Below are 25,497 nucleotides of genomic sequence, written 5' to 3'. Positions count from 1 at the left end.
CTCTCCTGGCTGAGTGCTAGGGAATCCTGGGAACTGTCATTTAATATTTATTATTTATTTATTATTGTGGAACCAGGGTTCTCTCTGGCCTTAGTTCTCCAGAATGCTTTGGACTACAACTCCCAGAATTCCTGGGCATTGGGCAAAATGGCTGGGGCCTCTGGGAGTTGAAGTCCAAAAGGACAAAAGGTTGGCCTCCCCTCAGGCGTTTAAACAACTTGGGCCTATAACGGGGTTTTCCTCAGGGCCTGGTTGCCATGAGCAACCATAAGACCCTCCCCCTCCGGATGCGTTGTCAATTAGGCCCCGCCCCTCGGGCAAAAAAAGCAAAGCAAAACAGGGCGCCGTGTTTCACTTCCGGGACCGGCGTCACGTGGCGGGGGCGCCGCCGCGGTGGCTTGTGGGAGCGGAGTGTTCTCCGCCGTTCTGTCCTGTTCCACCTCCCTTTTCTTCTTCCACCTCCTCCTCCTCCCCTTCCCCTCCCCTCCCCCCGCGCGTCCTCCGGCCCAAGATGTCCGACATGGAGGATGATTTCATGTGCGACGACGAGGAGGACTACGACCTGGTAAGGAAAGAGCAGGAGGAGGCCCTTCCTTCCTTCCTCGGGCCTCAAAAGCCTCAGCCATCTAGACCCATTGCTATAAACTGAGGCTGCATCCACACTGGAGGCAGAACCCGGTTTGGCCCCGCTTTAACTCTTGGTCTGGCTCAAGGGTATGGAATTCTGGGAGTTGGAGTTTGTTGTGGGGCCCAGAGCGGAGCAACAAACTCCAGCTCCCAGAATTCCATAGCCGAACATCTTGGTTGGCATCCACACTGGAGGAATACATGTGTTTTGACACTGCTTTAACTGCCTTGACTCAGTGAGATGGCATTCTGGGAAATGGCACAGAATACTAGAGTTGGAAGAGACCTCAGGGGCCATCCAGTCCAGACCCCCACCTTCTGCCATGCAGGAACTCCCACTCAAAGGGCCATCTCAATCCAGCCCCATTCTGCCATGCAGGAACTCCCACTCAAAGGGCCATCTCAATCCAGCCCCATTCTGCCATGCAGGAACTCTCGGCCAAAGCATAGAATCCTAGAGTTGGAAGGGACCCCAAGGGCCATCCAGTCCAACCCCATTCTGCCATGCAGGAACTCTCAGTCAAAGAATAGAATCATAGGATCATAGAGTTGGAAGGGACCCCAGCTTCCATCCAGTCCAACCCCATTCTGCCATGCAGGAACTCCCACTCAAAGGGCCATCTCAATCCAGCCCCATTCTGCCATGCAGGAACTCCCAATCAAAGCATCCCCATTGACACATGGCCATCCAGCCTCTGTGTAAAGAGCTCCAAAGAAGGAGACTGAGGGAGCGTATTCCACTGTCAAACAGCCCTTACTCTCAGGAAGTTGAGGTGGAATCTCTTTTGCATCCCTTGCTCCATTGGGTCCTGTTCTCTGGAGCAGCAGAAAACAAGCTTGCTCCCTCCTCAGTGTGACATCCCTTCAAGTATTTAAACAGGGCTGTCATATCACCTCTTAACCATCTCATTTGTTTTGGCCCCGGAGAGGAGTGAAGGAGGATGAGAGCTAGCAGCTTGGTTTTGTTAGGTGCTCCTTGGCTGCATCCAGACCGGAGGAATGCATATGTTTTGACTCTGCTTTAACTGCCTTGGTTCAGTGAGACGGCATTCTGGGAGTTATTGCTTGTTATGGCCCCCGGCTTGAGTTTTTTTGAGGAGTCCTTAGTTGCATCCAAACTGGAGGAATAATCTGTTTTGACACCGCTTCAACTTGCCTTGACTCAATGCGAAGGCATTCTAGGAACTGTCACTTTTTGTGGCCCCAGAAAAGAGCGGATGTTGAGAGCTAACAGCTTGGTTTCTTTAGGAGTCCTTGGTTGCATCCAGACTGGGGAAATAATCCGTTTTGATACCGCTTTAACTGCCTTGGCTCAGTGCAGTGGCATTCAGGGAATTAGTTTTTTGAAGAGACCTTGGTTGCATCCACACTAGAGGAATAATCCATTTTGAAACCGCTTTAACCACCTTGGTTCAATGAGATGGCATTCTGGGAAATGTCATTTGTTGTGGAACCAGAGCAGAACGGAGGATGAGAGCTAACGGCTTGGTTTTGGGGGGAGTCCTTGGCTACATCCAGACTGGATAAATAATTCGTTTTGATGCCGCTTTAATTGCCATGGGTCAATGCAGTGGCTTTCCACAACAAACCTCAATTTCCAGAATGTATTCAGCCTGGGCAATTAATACGGTGTCAAATCGGATTATTAGTGCAGTACGGACACAGCCTTTGCCAGGAAGGATATGGCAAGGAGAAAGGGGACACCTGAAGGGTTTTATCACCCAGTTTGGTTTGTTTCCCTCCAAATATAGCTTGTATATTTTTCACAAAGAAAAGGAGCATTCTAGTGTACAAAGGTTCTGCGGTCCAAAACACACACACACTGCAGAAATAATCCTGTTTGAGACCGCTTTAACTTCCCTGGCTCAGTGTTAGGGAATCCTGGGAATGTTAGTTTATTGTGGCACCAGAGCTATCTCTGACAGAGAAGGCTAAATGTCTCACAAAATGACATTTCCCAACCATCGAAGGTGCAGAAGCCCTCTCTAGTTTCCAGTCTGGCAACACAAGCCAGATCCCAGCTTGTTCTTGATCCCTAGTTAAGATGAAACATTGGCCTGTTACAGACAGCCAAAATAAAGCTGCTTCAAGTCACAGTGGAGGTATGGTGTTTCAATGATGCATGAGTCCTAAGAGTCCAGAAGTTGCACCAAAGCCACGCTCCAGCCCTAAGGACTGGAGTGTGGCTTCTGGAATCTTAGGACGCATGCATCATTGAAACACCATACCTCCACTGTGACTCGAAGCAGCTTTATTTTGGCTGTCTGTAACAGGCCATAGCCTTCAAATCCAGATGCCATAAAAACTGCAAACACATTGCTTTCTTCACTCTCTGGCAAGAAACGAATGGAGGCCAGAGTACAAGAAAGCTAAGATCATCACTGACCAGCCATTATTCTTCCTCACAGAGGCAACGTAAGGATAAAATGAGAGAGCCATAGGTCCAAAACACGCTGTAGGAATAACCCAGTTTGAGACTGCTTCAACTGCCCTGGCTCAGTGCTAGGGAATCTTGGGAACTGTCATTTTGTGAAGCAATGAGCTTTCTCTATTAGAGAGCTCAGGTGCTGCAATAAACTACAGTTCCCAGGATTCCCTAGCACTGAGCCAGGGCAGTTGAAGCAGTCTCAAACTGGATTATGTCTGCATTGTGTTTTTGACCTCTGTCTTCTAAAGGTACTGTTTTACTGTTTTCGGTTACAACATTCTGTTTGGTGGTTGTGTCTTTTGCAATCTATGCAGAGGAAATGGTTTGTAAAAAATCACATGTGAATAAATTTCTTTATTATGGTCATGGACCAGCACAGGCCAAAAGGTACAGTATAAAAGATGCAGTATAATAAGTACAGTATTTAAAGAAAGGCAAGTTAAAACATAGCCAAAATCATCCCTTCAGTTTATTTGGCTTTGATGCATCTAGACCAGTTTGATGTTAGAATACCACTGTAATAAATGCCTGCCAGATGTTAACTACTGCTGCACAAAATCTGGCTACATTATACGGTATATTAAAGTTCATATCTGAAAGCCATATAGAAAAAACCTGAGCATCCTTGATATTTGAACATATATTTATGTAGTTCTGTACCTTTTGTATATTTGTGCTTAAATGTGCACAACGGGTAACTATAGATTGCCATCCTAAAGGACTTGGTGGGGCTTCTAGGTAAAGAAGTGCAGGGTCATATTGGACCAAAACACACTGCAGAAATAATCCAGTTTGGGACCACTTTAACTGTCCTGACTCAATGTTAGGGAATTCTGGGGACTGTACTTTTGTGAGACATTTAGCTTTCCCTGTCAGAGAGTTCTGGGGCCACAACAAATTGCTATTCCCAGGATTCCTAAGCACTGAGTTAAAGCGGTCTCAAACTGGATTATTTCTGCAGTGTGCTTTGAATCATTGTCCTGTAGAAAAGCCACAATTCTATTTTTAGCGGCAATTTATGCATAATATCATCAGTTTAATACCTGCAACTTTCTGGTGTTTAGAGATAATATCATTAGGAACTTATTTTTTCTATTTTGAAGCAAACTTGTTACTGATTTTTCCAGTAACCCCGAAAACAGGTAATAAATGAGGACCATGGTTCTAAGTTGAAACTTTTGTTTCTCAGTTTTGGTAACGCATGCTGCTGGCTTAACAAAACAGTGAAATTTATATCATGGCGTGTTGTACAACCCTGATGGGAGGATAAAGCCACTGCATCTCAAGAAAGGACTATGTATCTGTAGTGGTGCTCATGTTTTCCATTTGCCAAGTCTCAGTTCCAGCCCTTGGTATCTCTAGTGAAAACATCTGTGGTAATATGGCTAGGAAGTATACTTGCCCAAGAACTTGAAGGCCTGCTACACATCGGTAGAGATCAACTATTGGAGCCCTAGCCTTCATGAAGAGCTTTGTGGTCCAAAACTTTTAGAGAGCACCGCCTTGGAAAAGGCTGGCACAGAACATACTAAACTAGATGGATCATTGCTCCATTTCTTTATAGAGTAACTTCATATGTTGTGTGTGGTAAATTAAATTGCTGCCAGCTTAGATTATGAAACTAGCTGAAACACCAAATCTTCCTGTTTTGTCAGTAGCCGACAAATTGTTTTGCGTTGTTTTTGCCATATACGATACAGCCTCATGTTGGAAAGAATGTCAGACTGTTCCTGGACTCCTGTTGCTTAGTCCCAACCAGAGTAGACCCACTAAAGCAATTGATGAATGTTGAATCAGAATATAAATAAGTCCAATGGATTTAATGGGTATTCTATTCTGGACTGAGATAAGATTTTGGCCAATAGTTTACAACTACACTAAAAAACTTTTTGAAGATGCTTCATTGAAGAAAAACATCCAAATCATGTGGCTGCAGTGAAATCTCAGTTGTAGGATTTCTTCTGAATGTAGGTCTGAATGGAGACAAATGACAAAACAGGTGAAGACCAATTCTCTGACTCAGTATAAAGCAACGTCTTGAATTGTAAGCTATTTGTAGTAGCCACTAATTATTGGCAGGGAAGTGTTATACTTCAGGATTCCTCTATAGTAGTTGTACACACTTCATTTAACAAAATTGGATCACATTCTGATTTCTTAAAGCAAAAAGTTCATAAGATGATGAAATATCGCAATTGCATTTACCAGCAGAGGAAAGAAACTGTAGTGCACTAGCAAGATGTTGGAGTGGAATCACTGTTGATGAACAGTCATTCAAGCTGAATAGCAAAGTGCTGCATGGATTCTTTGTCAGTAAACAGAATAGTGGACATCTCTACTGTAAAGTAAACTTTTACAGCAAACCTGTAGCTAATTTGGGCAGACCGATTGTAATGATTCATTATGATCTGATCTTATTCATTGTGATCTGATCCAACAATGCAATAGTAGCATCCTTGCAAAGTATGCCAAGCAACTACATGCGCCACGCTGTTTCCTGATACATTCTTTCACAACAGCAGTTAGTTTTAGAACGTCACCATATTCTACCCAATTCTTCGTCTCTTTATCCTAGTCTAGGAAAAAAAAGAAGCTATACCAAACCTAGTGTTTCCATTTGCACAGTTACTCCCCTCTTACCTTGTGAGAAAACATAAAGCTTTAGGGGGAAGAGTATCAACCACTAGTCAGGTGCAAATATGTTTTTCCAAGAGGAACTGAGCATGTAAATGGCCAGTTGCCATTTTCCCTCTACTCTGCAGTTGACTTTTCTGATCATCTTGAAGTAAACAGGCTAACAGAAAAAATTAAAATGAGCCCGAAATTAGTAGTAATTAGAAGGAAAACAATGAATTAGATAAAGAGTTTCTGGAAAAAGGAAGTACGTACTTTAATTTAATACAGATGACTCCAGGTTAATAATTAGCAAGATACCATTTTAGGGGTGGAATGCATTGAGGGGGAGCATTTTATATAATAACAGAATATATAGATAATCCTGAGCAGCATGATCAGTCGAGGTTGTGTGAGGGAAAGGTAGTGAATGAAAAGAAATCAAAGTTCTGATATTTTATCAACTATCTGAGGAATAACAGGTTCATAAATAGAATACAAACTGGAATTTTGTCATCTCCTGAACAATGTTGTAGGGTCAGTATGTCGAGAAATCTTGTAGCACTTTTGAGACTGAAAGAAAGGTGTTGTAGGGTTCAACTGCAAAAGATAAAGGATTATTAAGCTCTTTAGAACTTGCTTCAGTGACACAGCCTCTCCTCATCCTTGTGCATCTTAATGTAATCAGTCAAATCAAAGTGGCGAAGAGGCTTGGATATTGTACACTTACATTCTTGCTTGCTCTATTGTTCTCTGGTCCCCAGATGCTAACTGTGGTTAAGGCTAGCAGGTGTACTTGTGTAACAAGGTTTTGAGAATATCTGCCTCTTACTGAGCCATATTTTTCATGTGTTCCTTTAAAACGATTACCTCTTTATATGCCAAACCATCTTTGTCTGTCTTTGTGTTTGTATGCTTGTCTACCTGTTTATGATATAAAGCATAATGCTTTCCCCTCTTAAAGAAATGAGGCTGAGACTTCTAGTGAAAGATACTTTTAGAAGCACAAGCATACTTTTGAGCTAATAAGAAAGAATGATTCCCAGTAATTTTTCAAAGATCTGAATACTTTTAGCTGAATCAGACATTATTGCAAGCTTTTGTTAATAACATTTATTTAAAAACCCTGAAAATATATGCCTAAGATATCTTCCCTCTTTGCTGCTTAATAATTTTATTCACACAGAATCCGTTGAAGGAAGGTATGCAGTATGATTGTCCATCAACAGTAAAAAATTGTGTGTGTGTGTGTTATAGAAAAGCCATAGCTGTCTTATTTTTTGTCTGCATCAGTAATAGGAATCTTTGGCACCTCAATATTATTATAAATGTATTTATGTATAATGTGTTTGGAATATTTAAAAATGAATGGGAGAAATCTACTGGTTATCCCAAACCATGGCAAAGTTTGACAACAGCAATGCCTTTCTCTCTGTTTTATCTAGCTGCTACATGTATTGATTAACATCTTTAAACTGACTTTTAATCTTTGTTTTTAATATTTGTAAAATGTAGGAATATTCTGAAGACAGTAACTCTGAGCCGAATGTAGATTTGGAGAATCAATACTATAATTCTAAAGCCCTCAAGGAAGATGACCCTAAAGCAGCACTAAGCAGTTTTCAGAAGGTTATATACTTTTCGTTAATTTTCTTTATATTCATGCATATGTTTGAACAATGTTTTACCTGTTTAGAGATATTATCTCCGAGAGAGGAACTGGGGGGGAAATAGCTAGCGGAACAAAATTAAAATCAACCTGAAATTAGAAGAACTAGTGAAGGAAAACAATGAATTAGATTTTAAAAATCTGGAAAAAGGAAGTAAGAAGACATCCACATTTTATAAAGCTCTATTGAAACATGGGCCCCATACAGACAGGCCAAAATAAATCTGCTTCAAGTCACTTTGGAGGTATGCTGTTTAAATGATGCATGCATCCTAAGAGCCCAGAAGCTGCGCCAAAGCCACGACCTACTCCTAAGGACTGGAGTGCAGCTTTATTTTGGCAGTCTGTATGGGCCATTGATTGGAACAAGAGGTCATCAAAGAATCTATGATAAAATGGAGTCAGTATGTAAGGCATGATATCGAAACAGAACATTGGGAAAGAGCTTGGAGGAAAATACAGAAATTCATTCTCTAGGAAAATTATTATAAAACGCTGCACAGTTGGTATGTAACACTGGCAAATTTAGCAAAAATATATATAATGCATGACAACAGATGCTGGAAATGCCCCAAAAGTATTGGCACATACTTTCATATGTGCTGGAACTCCCAGTTAGCAAAAATACCTTTTAAAAAATTCAAAACACCATCTTATAAATGTTGGGAATGGAGAGCAAATGTGGTGTAGTGGTTTGAGTATTGGACTACAACTCTGGAGACCAGGGTTCGATTCTCTACTCAGCCATGAGGCCTACTGGGTGAGTGTGGGCAAGTCACATGCTCTCAGCCTCAGGGAAAGGTAATGGCAAACCTCTGAACAAATCTTGCTAAGAAAACCACATGATAGGGTGGTCACAAGTCAGAAACGACATGAAGGCACATGACACGCATGATGCATAGAGATACAGAGAGAAAAACATTGGAGAACAATTGTATATATGACTTAAGCAGCAAGACTTATTCTTGTGAAAAAATAGAAACTCAATCAGATTATCTACAGTTCGGGAGTGAGTAATCAAATTTATGGATATGACAGACTCTCGGAGAATTAATGAAAACACATTGACTGATTTAGAAGAAGACCAGGATTCAGTTGTAAAATATTGGAGAAAGAAATGGAAAATAGGTTGTTTGTAGATACAAAACTAGATAATATAGGATGGAAAATTATAATATGGGTTGAAATTAAGATTGAGAGACTTCTTATTGAAATCTGGAGAAGAAGGGGTAGATTAACATGCTCTTTATTTCTATTTCTATAAGAGTGTATGATAGGAGAAGAGGCCTAAGAAACTACATACAACTAGAGACATTGTGGTTATATCAGAAAACTGCCATCTACTATAATTAATTTACTTATTTATTTCTTGTGTGTTCAAATTTGGCTAGTTTAAGCTTCTAAAAATTTCAATTTTGCTAGCAAGGAAGGAAGATATACAGATTGAAACTTTTTTAAAGCAGAAATAGACATGTGTTGCATTAAATGTTATATATGCTAGATAATGAAGATATGTATGAGATATATGAGATGGTTTATTTTTTAATAAAAAAGATAAAGAGATACTTGCATGCATGTGTGTATGCAGATGATTTGGTACAAATTTTTATATTGAGAATATCTGATTGAGCAATATTTTCATGTGTTCTTCCTTTAAAATTATTATCTCTTAATAATTCTTCGACAAATTTCAGTTTTTCTACCAATGATGTTAATGTCATGTTGTGGGTGCCAAAATTCTTGCTAGTTACGGTCCCCAAACTGTGTGCCCTTTAAGAGATTTTCGACTTCAGTTCCCAGAAGCTTCAGCCATGTTGGCCATTTATTAATATGTATATGAATACAGTATATAAGTTTTGTTGTCTTCTGTTACCGCAGCCACTTAAAAAGTTACATTATTCTGTAAACCTTCTGGATGTTGTGAGCAACTTGGAGCTTTTTCTAACACGGAAAAATAGCATTCAACGTTATCATAATATTTTTTAACTCTGGTGCATCCTAATTTGAAATGCTCAATAGCAGCATCAGAATTCTTGGAGCGGCAACATTATAGTAGCATTTGAAGCATTATGTTGGGTGGAGTCTTTACACAGCCTCATGAATAATGTAGAAGCATTAAATAGACTTCAGCATGGCTTTTTATAAAGTATACAGACACTGAGATGTAGAAAAGCAATTATCTTGCACTCTCTGATGTTTAGGTTTTGGAGCTTGAAGGTGAAAAAGGAGAATGGGGATTCAAAGCATTAAAACAGATGATAAAAATAAACTTCAAATTGGTAAGACAAATACTATTCTTCCTTAATATATTTTTCTTACAAGAAGTAAAACAGTGACATTCCTGCTCTATTTATTTGTTTACATGTACCCAAACAACAGTTCATTACTAATATAGTCTAATATAGTATTATTACAGTTGCTACAGGGCTGCTGTTTAAGTATGAATGTTGATATATTTCTTATAAAGAATTCCAATATCTTTTTAGAAAGAAAGAAAGGTGTTTGCACCTACTACAGAAAACAAAATTGTTTTTATATATACTCCCATAGCTTTGAATTTTACAATTTCACAAAAAAATGTAAATTTGATGCATTAAGATTATGTTTTCATCGTCTTTAAGTGTCCACTGTGTCCTGAATGGAGAAATATTACTGCAGTTACGGTTTGACGTAACACGCAATATCACTAGGCAGACTCAGTTTCTTGCCTTGAATATGTCATTGTTACACATTTATTTATTTTTCTACCATGCAGACTAACTTTCCTGAAATGATGAACCGATATAAACAACTATTGACCTACATACGGAGTGCAGTTACAAGGAATTATTCTGAAAAATCTATTAATTCTATTCTTGATTATATATCCACTTCCAAGCAGGTTAGATTATCTCTCCTTTCCAATTCTAAATTTTGCACAAAAAAAATATTTTTGATAATAATTGTAGCGCTGTCCTCTTGCGGTTAAATTAAGGAACTGTCTTCGTTAGTATTCCAATTAGAAATAATGAGCTGCCAAACTTAGTGCTATCAGCTTAGGTTTGAGGAATCTTTGTATTGCAGAATGGTGGGCAGAAAAAGTATTTTAAACAATATTTGCAACAAAGTATATTGTATATTTTATTAAAAAGTATTATTGACTGACTCTGCTGTTTGCCTCCTTCCTTCCTTCCTTCCTCCCCTGTCACCCTTTTGCCAATTCTGCTTGTCCTTTGCAATGGTCATGCTGAAATATTACTGTCTTCCAAGTTTTAAGTATGAACCAGCTTTTCATATTCCTGTGTTAAGTGGGTTTGCTTTGCAAAGACCTGAATTTATTTAAGTACACTCATCCCTCCATGTTTGCGGCTTTGATACTTGCAGATTTGACTAATATGTTCTCTAGGAATATCTAGGTCCTCCAGTGATCTGTGGTCAACTTTAACTAAAAGTGGCACTGAAAGACCTAGAGATTCCTAGAGAGAATATTCTGCTAGGCATTTGTAGCTCCTCCAGTGCAGTTGTACGGTCAGTGTCTGTCGGACATTGACCATAGAGTTGCACTGGAGGATCTAGAGATTCCTAGAGAGGTATCCTCTCAGGGGAAAACATGATGTTTTTGTTGTTTGCAGTTTTTCCATATTCACAGGGATCTTGTGCTCCAAACCCTAGCAAATATGAAGAGACAAGTGTATTTGGGTTCTGTCATTGATGCTTATGTGACTTGTTTTCATGGGCAGAATTTTCTGGGGTCAGGAAATCAGCATCTGTCCCATACAGATTCATTTGCGGCAGCCATTATTTTATTGTTGTTGTTGTTGTTGTTATTATTATTATTTATATAGCACTGTAGATTTGCACAGCACTGTATATACAAACAATAAATAGATAAGAATAAGAGTAAACTTGCCTATGGCATACAAGAAATTACCTGAAAGCTCCAATAGATATCAGTCACTTTATGAGAAATCAATATTTCTGCTCTTACAGGTAGACTCAGCTACCTGTAGTATCTCAGACTGGATAGTAAAGCAGTAGTATTGCTCTTTTGCTACTACGGCTTGTCTGTTATCATTAGTGTCTAATGGAGGAGATGAACACCCGAATCAGTCAGGTGAATGCCAGAAAGAGGGATTGGGAAGGTTGCAGGAGGTAATGGAACTTATAGGTTTGAGAGCCCAGGTGACAATATAGAATTAGTCCCAAGAAGAATTAGAACATAACTAGCCATGAAGTTGGATTCCTGATACTCCTGGAAAAGAGAATGGGAGTCCAAAGCAAATTGGATTTTTTTTTTTATTATTGGTTATGTCTTTCAGATAACAAAATATGAATGTCTTAAGATCAGTGTCAATTTGTTCTTCTAAAGTGTTATATAGTTCAAAGTTGTACTTTGAGTATGTTCACATTGACTTTATTAACAGGCACAAATTTGCTGTTTACAATTATAGAATTCTGATTTTTTATGTCAGATGGATTTGCTTCAGGAATTTTATGAGACAACACTTGAAGCTCTGAAAGATGCTAAGAATGATAGATTGTGGTTTAAGACAAACACAAAGGTAAATTGGGCATGTGGGTTTTGTTTTATGGTTAATACAAACCTTTAATGTACTTTTAGAACTTCTAATGCATTTTGCAATCATCTTGTTCTTCACAGCTTGGCAAATTATATTTAGAACGAGAAGAGTATGGGAAACTACAGAAAATTTTGCGCCAGCTCCACCAGTCATGCCAGGTACCATACAAATTCTTTGTTAAGCTGTTTTCAAAATATGTAATCAGAATTGATCTCATACATGTTGTTGTGATTCATATTGTGTTTTCAGAATGTGAGGCAGTGAGCCTTCTCTTGTCAGACATGATAGATAGATAGATAGATAGATAGATAGATAGATAGATAGATCATATATTACGTTAATAAAATATTTGTTTAAATGACTTGTCAGTATGCACAAAGGAGAGTATTTTCAGTGTTACCACAATTATGAGGTACTTCAGTGAAACTTAGCAACTCATCTTTCTGCCCATTTTCAGGCTCTTGCGAAAACACCCCCCTTTTATTCTTTAAGCATTTTAAAAGCTGCTTTGCATTCTGTGGAATACTGTAAATGTATTAAAATTTAGTGTTGTTGTGACAGACGAGGCCTAACTAATTTAATAAACGATATGACATTTCTTTCTTTAAGTTCAAAAAGGAAAACATTTTGGACTACATGTTTTTGACAATATTTTTCTGATGCATTTGCATTCTACTGCTAAACCAGTGGTTAATTATGGTTATTCTTTCTGTCCCTTTAGTGGAATAAGTTTTGTGTATGTTTATTTTTTAAAACTAAGTAGGGCACAACTTCATTTCCCATGCCCAGACATACAGTTAATGCTCCAAGAGCTGACACTATTTAATATGTACATTACTGTATTAAATGAGAGGGGGGAAAACACATTTTTGTTTTATGCTGTAAACCTTTCTTCTTCTTTTTTAGACTGATGATGGAGAAGACGACCTCAAAAAGGGCACCCAATTATTGGAAATCTATGCTCTGGAAATTCAAATGTATACAGCACAGAAAAATAACAAAAAACTTAAAGCACTATATGAACAGTCTTTGCACATCAAGTCTGCCATTCCTCATCCACTGATTATGGGGGTCATTAGAGGCAAGTACTGTTTATATTTCTGGATCAGGCAGACACAAGGGGCATAACATTAAGCTTGTTCACTCTTAGCTGATAGTTCTGAATAGTTTTGACTACGGGGGCATGCCACTTAATTCTTTTATTTTTAAAAAATAACATAATATCTTATAATCCAGCACAGCCTTATGTATATCTATGTCACTTAATTCTGTGACATGTTAGAATTGAGATGATTTGGATTCCTTGTAGTGTAAGATGATCTAATACTGTAATGTATGCTGTCCTAGGAATTGCATTAATACTTCTTAGTTTTGTTTTATTTTGTTTTTTAGCAGTCCTGGTTATCAGCGCATTGTATCAAAATAGTAGGAAGAATTGTGCGCTTTGGTTGTTTGCAATTTTCTATTGTTGCATAAAGGCAATAAATTCTGAACATTTTGTCAGTATATATTAGCATGGGATGTTATTGGATTTATGGCGTTTTGTTTTAAAGAAATAGCCTGGGTTTTTTAATTGCTTTGTTTATTAGGATAAAAAACCATATTTCCTATGTTTTGCCCAGGAAAGGACATATGTATGACAGCATAATATTTCTGTGATTTTACATTTACCATTTGAAAGAAAGCCATCTGAAAAAGTGTATTTGTAATAGATTTTTTAGGGTGACATTTGCCTCAAGGTGGCAGTATTCTTCTTTTCACAGTGAGCACTTGAAATAAAGTGCAGGATTTAGAATTCATAAATGAAGCTTCTTCATTTCTGTTTGCCCTTTCTAACTGTTGCCAGATAAAAGGTCCCTTTTGAAGCCCTCCTGCTGGTGTCCATTCTGAAATGGCATACCATACTGACTGGAACATTTTATTCTGTGTGGTGATAGCTACTCAGCAGCACTTTCTTCTGCCTGTTTTTCTTCCAGAATGTGGTGGTAAAATGCACCTAAGAGAAGGTGAATTTGAAAAGGCACACACTGATTTCTTTGAAGCATTCAAAAATTATGATGAATCAGGAAGTCCAAGAAGAACCACATGCTTAAAATATTTGGTCTTAGCAAACATGCTGATGAAGTCAGGAATAAATCCATTTGACTCTCAGGAGGTACCACTGTCAGTTTCTTCCTGCTTTTATTAAAGTGTTTAGCATAAAAAGTTTAGTTATCTAAATTTTCTTTTTTTCTTTCTTGTTTAGGCAAAACCGTACAAGAATGATCCAGAGATTTTAGCAATGACAAACTTAGTAAGGCAAGTGTTCCCTCCCCCTTTACAATTGAAGCAACATTTAGTCTAAATAAAATAAAACTAGTAGTGATTTCTAAACATAAACTTCAGATTGACAATAAAGTAATTGTTTCTAAAGACAAACTTCAAGTTGATTTGGAATTTAGTTATAATGGCAGAAAATACCAATAGTTCATTTCATGGCTATCAAAAGTTAAGATTACTTGCATTCTCTCAGCAGTTAAGTTGAGTTGTTTCAGCAGTTAGCAATGAGCATGTTGTGGTATTATACTATTAGGAGACATACCAAGCATCAGAAAGGTTAGACCTCTTAAACTTTTAGTTCTACCTCTCTTACTCTTTTTCTTCTAATGTACTCTTTTTTTTTCTTCCTTGCATCACTTTCCCCCACCATTTGTCTTTTCCCTCATCCCACCCAGTACCTGTTCCACGTTTTTTCCACTCTCCTCCCTTCCTTGTGAGGTAGCAGAACCTCCTCTCTTTCTTTGAACTATGTGACAATTTCTGCAGCCTTGCAGAGTGAAGCAGCATATAGGGTCATCTACAGTCCTTCTAGAGAAATAAATATTCCAGATCTGTCTACAACTTTGATTTTAGAGAAGATTAAGGACTAAAAGTGGTACCTAAAGCAACAGGCAGATTTAAATAAGCTATAATCCATTAACTAGTTTTTGAAAAGGTTTCAAGTGTTTAAATTTCATAGTTCTGGAGTTATGACAAAGACAGACACATACACTTTGTTATTATATATACCATGCATTTTTCATTTAGTCAGAATCTGTTGATTTCACCAATCCTTGTTTACATTTACATTTCTTTATTACGGCAAGTACTCCTTGTTTAATTCCATGTTGGTGATGCTCACAGTTTATCTTGTCTCATCTCAATTCACGTTTAGATGTAACCTATACACATGCTCATTAGGCACTTTTGCACAAAGCAATAAGCCAGGGTTCTGTAGAAAACATAGCGTTCCATGGATGAGCAGCATACTGGTACACACTGCTTGACACACTTGGCATGGCATGTGAATGCATCCAATATGTAATGAGAATGATACTGTACTGATTATTAAAATCCTTGTTCTCAATGTACAGGCTAAAAACCAAATAGGTACCACAGGGTTTTTTTCTCCCAAGAAAGCTTTATCCTGTTTTTATCAAATAGCAATTCCCCTCCCCACATGCCATGTGCTAAACTGATTTTGAAACCAAGTAGTGTTACTAAAAGCAGTTAAATATATATGGAGATTTGCTATTATAAATAGAATTTCTTTGTGTCTTTTAAAAATCCATTTCATTGTGTTCTTCTTGATCCTAGCAACCATTTCATCTTTGAAATTCCTTTAATTTCTGTTCATCCTAAGAAATGGAAAAATAATTTACTATGGTTATTAAATAGACTTTGGTTTAGATCATGTATATCAGAACCTGATGTCTGCTGTATTTCCCAAATGAAAAGATTATAATTTTGTTTGTTGTCTCTCTCTCTCTCTCTCTCTTGCAGTGCCTATCAGAATAATGACATCACTGAATTTGAGAAGATTCTGAAGACAAATCATAGTAACATCATGGACGATCCCTTCATAAGGGAACACATTGAAGGTATAGCTGTATGAAGAAGTCTTGCGATCTTACTTTCACAGCTGGCTTGAGTTCCTCATCCGTGTCCACTGTTTAGAAAAATGCTGCTTTGTATAGTGAAAGAATGATTTAAAAACTAGCATCTCATTTATTCTGCTGAATAAAAGGGTTTTCCTAGTATACATAGAGAAAGAAATGTGGTGGAGAGAGGACTGGCAGGAGAAATAAGATATTCCTTCATTGATGGTGCTATATTAAATAAATAAATTTAGTAAATACAGCATTTGTTTTATTGGAATGGGTGCTATGCATGAAAAAGTAAAAGCCATGGAACAGTTGGGGCTGGAAAAGCTGCTGCAGGGTGAACCAGGCGAGTGTGTGTTCTCTACTTGCCTCAGGAAACTGGTATATATTCCCACACCATTGCTACATTTGGCACTGGAATGTATTGGGCAACCAAAATCATTAGGTAAATACTGGGAAGTCAGTTGCACTAGAAGTCCAGGAAGCATCTGCACGGTGGCCAGATTATTAAAATCTATTCCTCTAATTCTCGTTAGCCTGGGAATTCTTGCCAGGACTGGAGCCAAGAAGGCACACATAACTTGGAACAGCAAAATGGGGTGGAGGTGGGAAAAGAGAGTTTGCTCATGGCTCCATGTCTTTAGGGAGTGGGGAGATTAAAGTTAGTCATGAGCCTCCTCCTCTGCTGATATGTTATGGAGCTTAACTGGTGTCCCACCCATGCATAATGCAATAGTCCCCTGCTGTTAAAGATCCTAAGAAACAATGAATCTTTATCCTTCTAAAAGCAGTAAATACCAGGGATACTTTAAAGATATCAAGGATTTAACAATTTTTAAAACACCATACCTGGAAAACTTGCACTCTTCATATAGGCTCCACCACATCTTTTTAATGAGTATCATACATGAGTGGACCTTAGTTTTACTGAAGTATATCTGAACAATTTGCATTTGCCAATTCTGTTTAAATTAATCTTTTATAGGAAACTTTATACAAACACTTAATACATGTGTAAGATGGACATGGTCAATGGATTGTACGAGTATTTTAAAAATATGTTTATTTCATTTAAAATGCTAGCCGTTATTCATACAATAACTATTTTGCTTTTCTTCTTTTCCAGAACTTTTGAGAAACATCAGAACACAAGTGCTTATAAAATTAATTAAGCCTTACACAAGAATACATATTCCTTTTATTTCTAAGGTACTTGTAAATACTGCCTGCTTGAGCAATTCAATTCTGATCGCTTGCCAAAATATAGTATTTTTTCATCTTGATATTCTTCTCTCTCTGACATTTAAGACCTGGGCCATCAACAGCCTTTATGTTTCCTTTCTACTGCCAGTTTCATGTAGATAGGGTTGTGAGAGTGATGTAAATGCAGAGAAATGCAGGGGGAGAAAATCAATGTGGTATTGTGTATAATGTGGTATTGGGTAGAGTTGAGTTGAACATTTTCAGCTCAATAATGTTTTTGGTTCAAATGCTTTAAACAGATGTTTCAGCTCATGGTTATTTATCTCCAAAAAAACACAATTTTAGATAAGATCTAGTGCAAAACCATGGTTCAGTTAAGCAAGCTATAGTTTTGCATTACATCTGAACCTAATTATGTTTTCTCTCAACAGCCTGGTCCTGTACATTGGTTTTAGCTATAATGACCTAAGTAGTGACTTGTGCTGTTACAAAGTCAAAGTAGCAATAACTGATTGATATTGTTGCAGATTATTAAAAAGTATTTCTTTAACTGAAACAAATGCACACTGCAGATCACAACCTGCCACATCTGTCCATCTTTAGTTAATAGGGTTAAGAATACAAGTGTATTTCCCACAACAGTGATATATACAGTATATTTCTGGCTTTAGAGATCCAAATCTATTAATCCTTGATTTGTAAATGCATTATCTTCTTCTTTTCCTGGTGGTCAGATGGTTGTTGGTGTGATACGTTTAGACTATACTGTTTAACTCATTCAACTGTAAATACAAAAGTAAAATAAAAAAATAGCTTATTACCAAAGGTTTTATTAATACCTAACACCTGATCTCCCCTTTAGGAGTTAAACATAGATGTAGCTGATGTGGAAAGCTTGCTTGTGCAGTGTATACTTGATAAGTGAGTATTTTTCTTCTTTCCCTTTTTTGAGCAGTGGCTATTCAAAGGGTTTATTCTGAAGGGTTTTTTTTCTTATGGTGCAGAGAGAGTAATCAGCAGCTGTTCCCTGAAAATACTGTTGTAAGTTGTAAGGAAATGAAGGTATACTTACAGACACTGGGTGTCTAATATTGGTGTGGTATAGAACCTAGTGGGTGACACTGGACAAGTTGCACACTCTCAGCCCCAGAAAACCATGTGATAGGACACCATAAGTTGGAAATGACTTGAAGGCGCACAGCAACAATAGAAGATATGTTCATAAATGGTTTGGAATTATTCCATTGATGTGGCTTATTCTCTGTAATTAACAAATAATGTATTCTGTTCATTGTATATAGTACTTATTCTTCAGAGAAAATGTACTGTAATAAATCTCCAGAGATCCCCCCAGGCATTTTAGTTTACATAGAGCCGAAACAGACTGGCAAGCAGGGGCAGCTTGAAGCTGCCCACACTGAAGATGGATTGGGGCTGCGGCAAATACACGCCATGGCCCTAATCCACCTTGAACCTTGCCCAAATAAATCCACTCCTATTTGGGACAGGAAAGAACCGGCTTTCCTGGCATCGCTGCAACCCAGGGTGGCTTCAAGACTCTATGGCGGCATGTGGCATATAAATGCCACATCTTCAAAATTTCTTGAGGCTGCATCTGAATGCTGCATTCCAAAGCCACCTGGACCACAGCTTTGAAGGGTCCATAGTAACTATGGCACTTTCGGCCTTGATCCAGAGGCTGTAGGTCCAAAACCATAATTTACAGTATCTCTCTGTTCTGCTTTTGTCAGGGCTCACCTGGAATACTGTGTCCATTTCTGGGCACCACAGTTTAAAAAAAATGTTGAGAAGCTGGAGTGTGTCCAGCTCCAGCTGGACCAATATGGTGAAAGTTCTGGAAACCAAGCCCTATAAGGAGCGACTTAGGGAGTTGGGTGTGTTTAGCCTGGAGAAGAGAAGGTCAAAAGACGATATGATAACCGTTTACGTATTTGAAAGGGTGTCGTGTTGAGGATGAAGCAAGCTTGTTTTCTGCTGCTCCAGAGAATAGGACCCAGAACAATGGATGCAAACTACAGGAAAAGAGATTCCACCTAAAGATTAAGTAGATCTTCCTGATAGTAAGAGCTGTTTGACAGTGGAACACACTCCCTCAGAGAGTGGTGGAGTCTCGTTCTTTGGAGGTCTTTAAACAGAGGCTGGATTGCCATCTGTCAGGGATGTTTTGTTTGTGAGTTTCTGCATGCAGGGGGTTGGACTGGATGGTCTTTGTGATCTCTTCCAACTCTGTGATTCTATGATTTTTCAGATGCTATACAGAATTGTAAGTGATACAACTTAATATATTTTTACAACCATGGAGAGGTACCATTTGGGCTTCTTTTTCCCCATCACCAGAATTATTTGGGCTACAACTATCTCCTGTTTCACCACAGTAACTTTAATTCCGTCTTTTCCACTCATTATTGTCATTATAATCATCATTATCATTTGGAACTTGGAATGATATAAATTCACAGTAACTGGAAAGAAAACCTCAGCTAATTTTGTCTATGTGTAAAGTCTCCAGTGCTTTTATTGAAAACTAAACTTAAGCATTATGCCATTGCTAACTGCTTCTCCTTTCAGAACTGTTGATGTCTGATCACTAAGAAAAATTGTCATGTGTGTTGATTACTTTGCTTTCCTCATCTTTATTGGTTTCTGACTTCTCTACAGTTGGCTTCTCACACACGACTCTTTGCTAACCAATAAATTTTTACAGTGTCTTGGCCCTATCTCTTTAGCATTGACCTGGATTGTATGATCTCTACATCTCCTGAACACAGTTAGGCGCTTGGGAAACCTTTAAAATGTCATGATTCTGTGTTGTTCTAGGACACATTTAAACACTTGTCTTTTTTGTTTCTTATTTTAGCACTATTCATGGCCGAATTGATCAAGTCAATCAACTCCTTGAGCTGGATCATCAGAAGAGGGGTGGAGCACGGTATACTGCGTTAGATAAATGGACCAACCAACTAAATTCTCTCAACCAGGCCGTAGTCAGCAAGCTGGCCTAACCATGAACAAGCTATTACAAAATGTACTTAAGACAACAGCGCAGTGATGTAAACCTTAAAAACTGGAAATGGCAAAACTACTGTCGGTTGGTGTGCCCTGAAATTATTGGAGTTAATGGCAGAAGTGCTTTTTTGATCAGCTGGTTTGTGTTTTGCTGCTGCATTTATCCCAAGAAAAACAGCTTTAATCTCCAGAAGAAAACCAAAATGCCATGGGATTTATGCTGTGTTGACATCTTGCCCTCACCATGCAACACCCTAATAATGTGTCTAGGGGCAACTAATGACAAGAGAGAAGGTTTTGTTTGTCATAATTTTAAATACACTGACACGTTCCTGTTGGTTTAAATTTAAACATATTTTACCTGCAGAAAAAAGATCTCTCACAAAAAAAATAACCTGCAATAACTTGAAATGCATACCCTTTTGAACACTTCCTTTTTCTCATGTATAAATCAAAATGTTTGCTGCATTTTGCAAAATGTCAGTTCTCCAAAAACATGTCAGTATATTTCTGTACCTGCAGTGTAGTAAAGGTTTAGAAGAAACCCCATAATTATGGTGGCATACTGTCACTTAGGTTTCAAGCAGCAAAAATAAACAGTGCAGTTCAGAAATTGTAGTTTTTTATTCTTTATGTGTTTTTCAGCATGATTGAATGTGTTTAGAAAAATGAATAGAATGACTGCCTTTCACTTTAAGCATAAAAGAACTTTAAAAGCAACCAAATTATAGCACAAGCTCCGTCTATAAAGGGTCCGTTATGTGAAGCTTTAGGCCTTTATACTGCTCATATATGGTAAGGCTACCAAGTACTACACTGTTTTATACATGACGTCCTTTTGTTGGCACAACATTCCTCCCTTTCTGTTACAGAAGTGGTTGTGAAGGGTTCTTGTAGCACCTCTGAGACTAGCTGAAAGAAGTTGGTAGCATGAGCTTTTGTAGACTTCAGCCTACTTCCTCAGAAGTATGTTTGCATGTTTGGAGTGGAGAACCCAGAGACACAGCTATATAAGCCATTTGTGTGTGAGAATGTCAGTTCAAATTCAAAACCTTGTATTTTTTGTTTACTGTGCAGAATGCTTATCAAATGGTTAAATAGCTTCCTGGAGAGGATGGTTTGGTACATACCTGGTCACTATAGTATATGTGGAATGTAGTCTGTAGTGGGTTCTTTCCCTGCGGACTTTTAGGAATGACATCCTATTGCTTGTACTTGTTGAGAAAGATGATGTTTGTGTGTACCTGGGCAAGTTTCTTGAAGAGGTTGAACAGTTTCCACTCCATCCAGCTAAATTTGGTGCTTTCCCTGGTGGTAGAATGCAAAGATATAGCCCAGTTAGTCTGAAAAACCAGTATGCAATGGGATCTTGTAGCACCTTTCAGATTAACTTGAAGGAAAGAAGTTGGTAGCATGAGCTTTTGTAGCCCACTTCTTCCGATGCATGTTTGGAGGGGAGACAGACCTTTATAAGCCATTTGTGTGTGAGAATGTCAATTCGAATTTAAAACCTTGTATGTCTTGTTTACTGTACAGAATGCTTATCAGATATTTAAGTAGCTTCCCAGAGAGGATGGTACATAGTTTGTCGATGTAGTCTATGTGGTATGTAGCTCTTCACTTAGAGGCCTTTCAGAATGATATCCTGTTGTTTGCACTGTGTAGCTGTGATTAGCACAACATATATACAGGCATTTTTTGCTAGTCATACTTAATACCAAACCACAGCTTGCAAGTAGGTTATAATGGGATTGCAGACTTAGTTTAGGCTAAATATTAGTAGATTAAAAATATGAGTGTGGATATATCGTTAACCTTAATTCACTTGGAAGAGAGGGATTCCTTGTGGATGCTTTGTTATCTGGCATGATTGAGGTGAATTAGTGTTATTACATTAAGGGTGATATTCAATACCTTGGCTGACTGCACTGACTACATTTCACAAGTGTGTTTTTATTTTCCTTCTACATGTAAATGTTATTGATCAAACATTGTTAATTTCATCATTTCTACGACATAGCACCCTTTCTTAACAGGTAAAGGACATGGGTCATATGTGCTATTGTCTTGGGCCATGTCAGAATCTGCCTTGTTATTCTTGGTTTTAGATAAATATGGTTTGTGGCTGATAGACCAGTAGTAATCAGCTTGTGGTTTTGTTGTTATTTGCCATGAAGTCAGCTTCAATATATGACAACTTTATGAATGAGAGACCCCCCCCCCCCAAGAGCCTTGGTTATTAACAGACCCACTCAGGATTACCAAATTCAGGGCCATGGCTTCCTTTCTTGGGCCAAACCTTCTGTAATGTGATCTCCCCCTTTTCCTAGTGTCTTTGGTTTCTAATAACTTTAGGCTGAATTTACTCTTGGGTCTGTTTAATTGTCTTTCTGCTGGTCCATGGTGTCCATAGATTTCTTGTCCATCACCACATTTCACATGAGTTGATTTTCTTCCTGTAAGCTTTCACAGCCATATACAGAAATCAGATTTTGACTTTACTATTCCTTCATATATCTTTACACTAGAGAATTTGGGTCTAGTTTTTTCATAGCTGCACTTCCAAGTATTTGGAAGTATTTTCTGATTTCTTGACTACAGTCTGTTTTGATTAATGCCTGAGTCCAGATATAAAGGAATCTATTTTGATATCCTCATTATCCACTTTTATGTTGGGTAAACCTTTGATTGTCATTTTTTGTTAATGTGTAACTCTACCTTTCTAGTTTGTTCCTTATCTTTCCTCAGTAGTCATAGAATCATAGAGTTGGAAGAGACCACAAGGGCCATCTAGTCCATGTCTTTGCTATCTTCTGCTAGTGATATGGTATCATCTGTACTTCTTAAATTCTTTCCTCTTATTTTCACACCTCCTTACTCCCAGTTTAATCTTATGATATATTCTGCACAGAAACAGATTTAATAAGAAAAATTAGAATGGGAATAAAGAGGATATATAGAAACCAAAGACTAGCTTTCAAGAGTTATACATGATGATTGTTGATGCGGAGAACTGGAGGAATTAAGGAGGGTTGTTTTGTTTTTGCAGTTATCCTGAAAGCAATGTTATTTCAAGGCTCAGTTGGTTAGACTTCCTTATGGAATCTAGGAGCAAATGCCTTAAGTAGCTTTGAATTAAACTTCTAATATACAGTTGGGAAAGCTGGCTTAAATGCAGGTAGTATCCAAATATGGGTTGTATTTCCCTACATGCCTACTAGCTCTTCTTCCTCTGCCAAGCAGTCTCCTCACATACTGTTTCTTAGCCCCCACCTGTCCCTTTGCCTGTACTGGGGAAAAGACAAAACTGATGCCTGAATTTAATATTTTTCCAGTTTCTTTTTTAAACACAGACATATTACATATTACAAATTCTCTGAACATTACAAACAAAACAAAACAAAAACCTATCTATTTCTACAGCTACAAAAGAAGTACTCATTAATGACTTAGAAAAGTACAGTCCAAAAACCGATCCACTTGGGCGAGGCAGGAAAATATAAATTATTATTATTATTATTATTATTATTATTCCTCCCCTTTACAAAATTGTAACTATATGTTTTAACTTTAAATTTCTCACTCTTCAAATATTTTCCATTGCTGAATTGCATACTAAATCAGGGGTTGGCAATTGTTAGGGGTTGGGGACCTTGGGTAGCTGTTCTCCACTCCCCGAAAAAAATGTTTTGCATTTTTTTTCTGGGCTGTGAATTCCCACAATAACCCCTAGGGGGTAATTTTGTCACATTTTAACACACACAAACACACATTCACACCAGCCTTCTTGTTGGCTTCTAGGTCCCTACCTCTTTTAACAGAAGGTCTCACCATGCCAAAACAGCCTGAAAGCATGGCAGAATTGGACTCCATGGCCTTTTGGGGCACCCTCCCTTTCCCCCCCCCCCCCCAATAAAACTTTGGAGAGAATCCTATATGGGCCTGGGAATGTACATGCCCCAAGGCACTCTTAATCCTCTGTTGTTGCGTGCCTCAAGTAGTTTCTGACTTAGGGAAACCGTAAGGCGACCCTACCATGGGCTTCTATAGGCAAGATTTGTTCAGCTGAAGTTTGTCATTGCTTTCCCTTCTATTAACATCATATAAATGTAGCAAACAGCTTGCCAATTTAGGTAAAAGACCCAAAAGGAACATGTTTAAAATTGAATAATTGGGTTTCCTTAGTTGGTTATTGGAATTGGAAAACCTTTTCTGTTCCAAGAAGAGGGAAAAAAACACCAACTTCCCTTGAAAATAGGCAGCACTGCTACATTTTATATTGCTAGATTCATTGTGTTGTGCAAAACATAAAATTCAGTGCCATGGCAATCCAGGTTCTCAACAAAAAGATTTCTGTGCGTTGTAGAAATTGTTTTTTCGCATGATTTTTTCTGGTTTCTCTAGTAGCTGAGCAAGGCAAGAATTTACGCAGAATGTTCACAGCTTACCTCTTAACTATTGACAGTCTTATAACAGAAGTCAAATTGGTAGCTGGATAGCAAGGTTATGATTAAAACTATACTAAACTATTTATAGAATTTAAACCGTTCATGATTTAAAAGCCAAGAATAAAAGTACTACAGCATGATTTTTTTCTTTTGTAACACAATACGTTCCCAAAAGCCTGCTCGAATATCAAGGTCTTCAGCTGCCAACAAAAAGCAAGAAGGGAGCCAGTGTTGCTTCCCTGGAAAGCGAGTTCCAGAACGTTAAGAGCAGCCACAGAGAAACTACCTCTCTCACATTCCTGCTAAAAATGTGTGTGAAGGTGGTAGGAACAAAAGAAATGGGCTTATATGGGAAAGCAGCCTAGATCCAGGCCATAGATGGTTTTATAGATCATCCCCATCACCTTGAATATCCTGAGCTTTTTCTGTACTATATAGTTCAATTCTGGTATGTGTATAACCCTGCTGGATATAATTTATGTGGGTTCCACTGTAGTTCCCAAATATATTCCCTTGTGAAATGGGACATTTTGCCTGAGGATAACAGAGGGGGAAACATACCTCAGGAATCGCCATGGGTAGCTGTAATGCAGTGATGTGTCCATGTGAGAAAATGCCTGGTAGACAAAAGGGTTGCAATGTTCTTGGTGTTTCTTTGAAATATCTCTAACATCGTGTATTATTATTTGTTTTTTACAGTTAGAAATACATGCTTGAAGCCTTTGTTCTCAGTGATACACAGTTAAATTCAAGTGACAGTCCGGCATGGATGTAGGTACCCTAAAGATATCTCAGTGCATTCAAAGGACTTAAAAACTCAACTTGTGTTCAGCTGTGGTCAAAGAATCCTGTCGGACCTTAAATTGTTAATGGTCAAGTGTAATGTGCTTTCGCTAAAATTTAGAAGGGCTCTCTGGATGCAAATAGCTTTCCCTTGGGCATTAGTACCCTTTCACGAACCCTGTTTAGATATAATGAGTCTTTAAAGTCTGCTGTTAGAACAAACCCTATAGACTCCCTA

The 25,497-nt window shown here is 38.2% G+C and overlaps 1 protein-coding gene across 2 annotated transcripts; it reads left to right on the top strand.

Annotated features, from left to right (window-relative positions):
* Positions 1-426: 426 nt before the first annotated feature.
* Positions 427-20,641, top strand: COPS2 (COP9 signalosome subunit 2). Of its 2 annotated transcripts, none has more exons than XM_089538965.1 (13): positions 427-565; positions 7,184-7,297; positions 9,539-9,616; positions 10,093-10,218; positions 11,789-11,878; positions 11,977-12,054; positions 12,803-12,977; positions 13,873-14,051; positions 14,142-14,194; positions 15,698-15,795; positions 16,925-17,007; positions 17,864-17,922; positions 19,880-20,641. In XM_089538965.1, exons 1-13 carry the CDS (start codon positions 512-514, stop codon positions 20,022-20,024), a joined length of 1,332 nt encoding a protein of 443 aa, XP_089395091.1. In that variant the 5' UTR covers positions 427-511; the 3' UTR covers positions 20,025-20,641. The 2 variants fall into 2 exon arrangements, with proteins under 2 accessions (XP_089395091.1, XP_089395090.1); XM_089538964.1 differs by having other exon boundaries at positions 11,768-11,878.
* Positions 20,642-25,497: the final 4,856 nt, after the last annotated feature.

This window comes from Sceloporus occidentalis, unplaced genomic scaffold (assembly GCF_023333645.1).
Source record: "Sceloporus occidentalis isolate IW3139 unplaced genomic scaffold, rSceOcc1.0.p SCAF_9, whole genome shotgun sequence".
Classification (NCBI taxonomy): domain Eukaryota; kingdom Metazoa; phylum Chordata; class Lepidosauria; order Squamata; family Phrynosomatidae; genus Sceloporus; species Sceloporus occidentalis.
The sequence above is the reverse complement of the archived record's forward strand: the minus strand, read 5'-3'. Positions and strand labels throughout refer to the sequence as shown.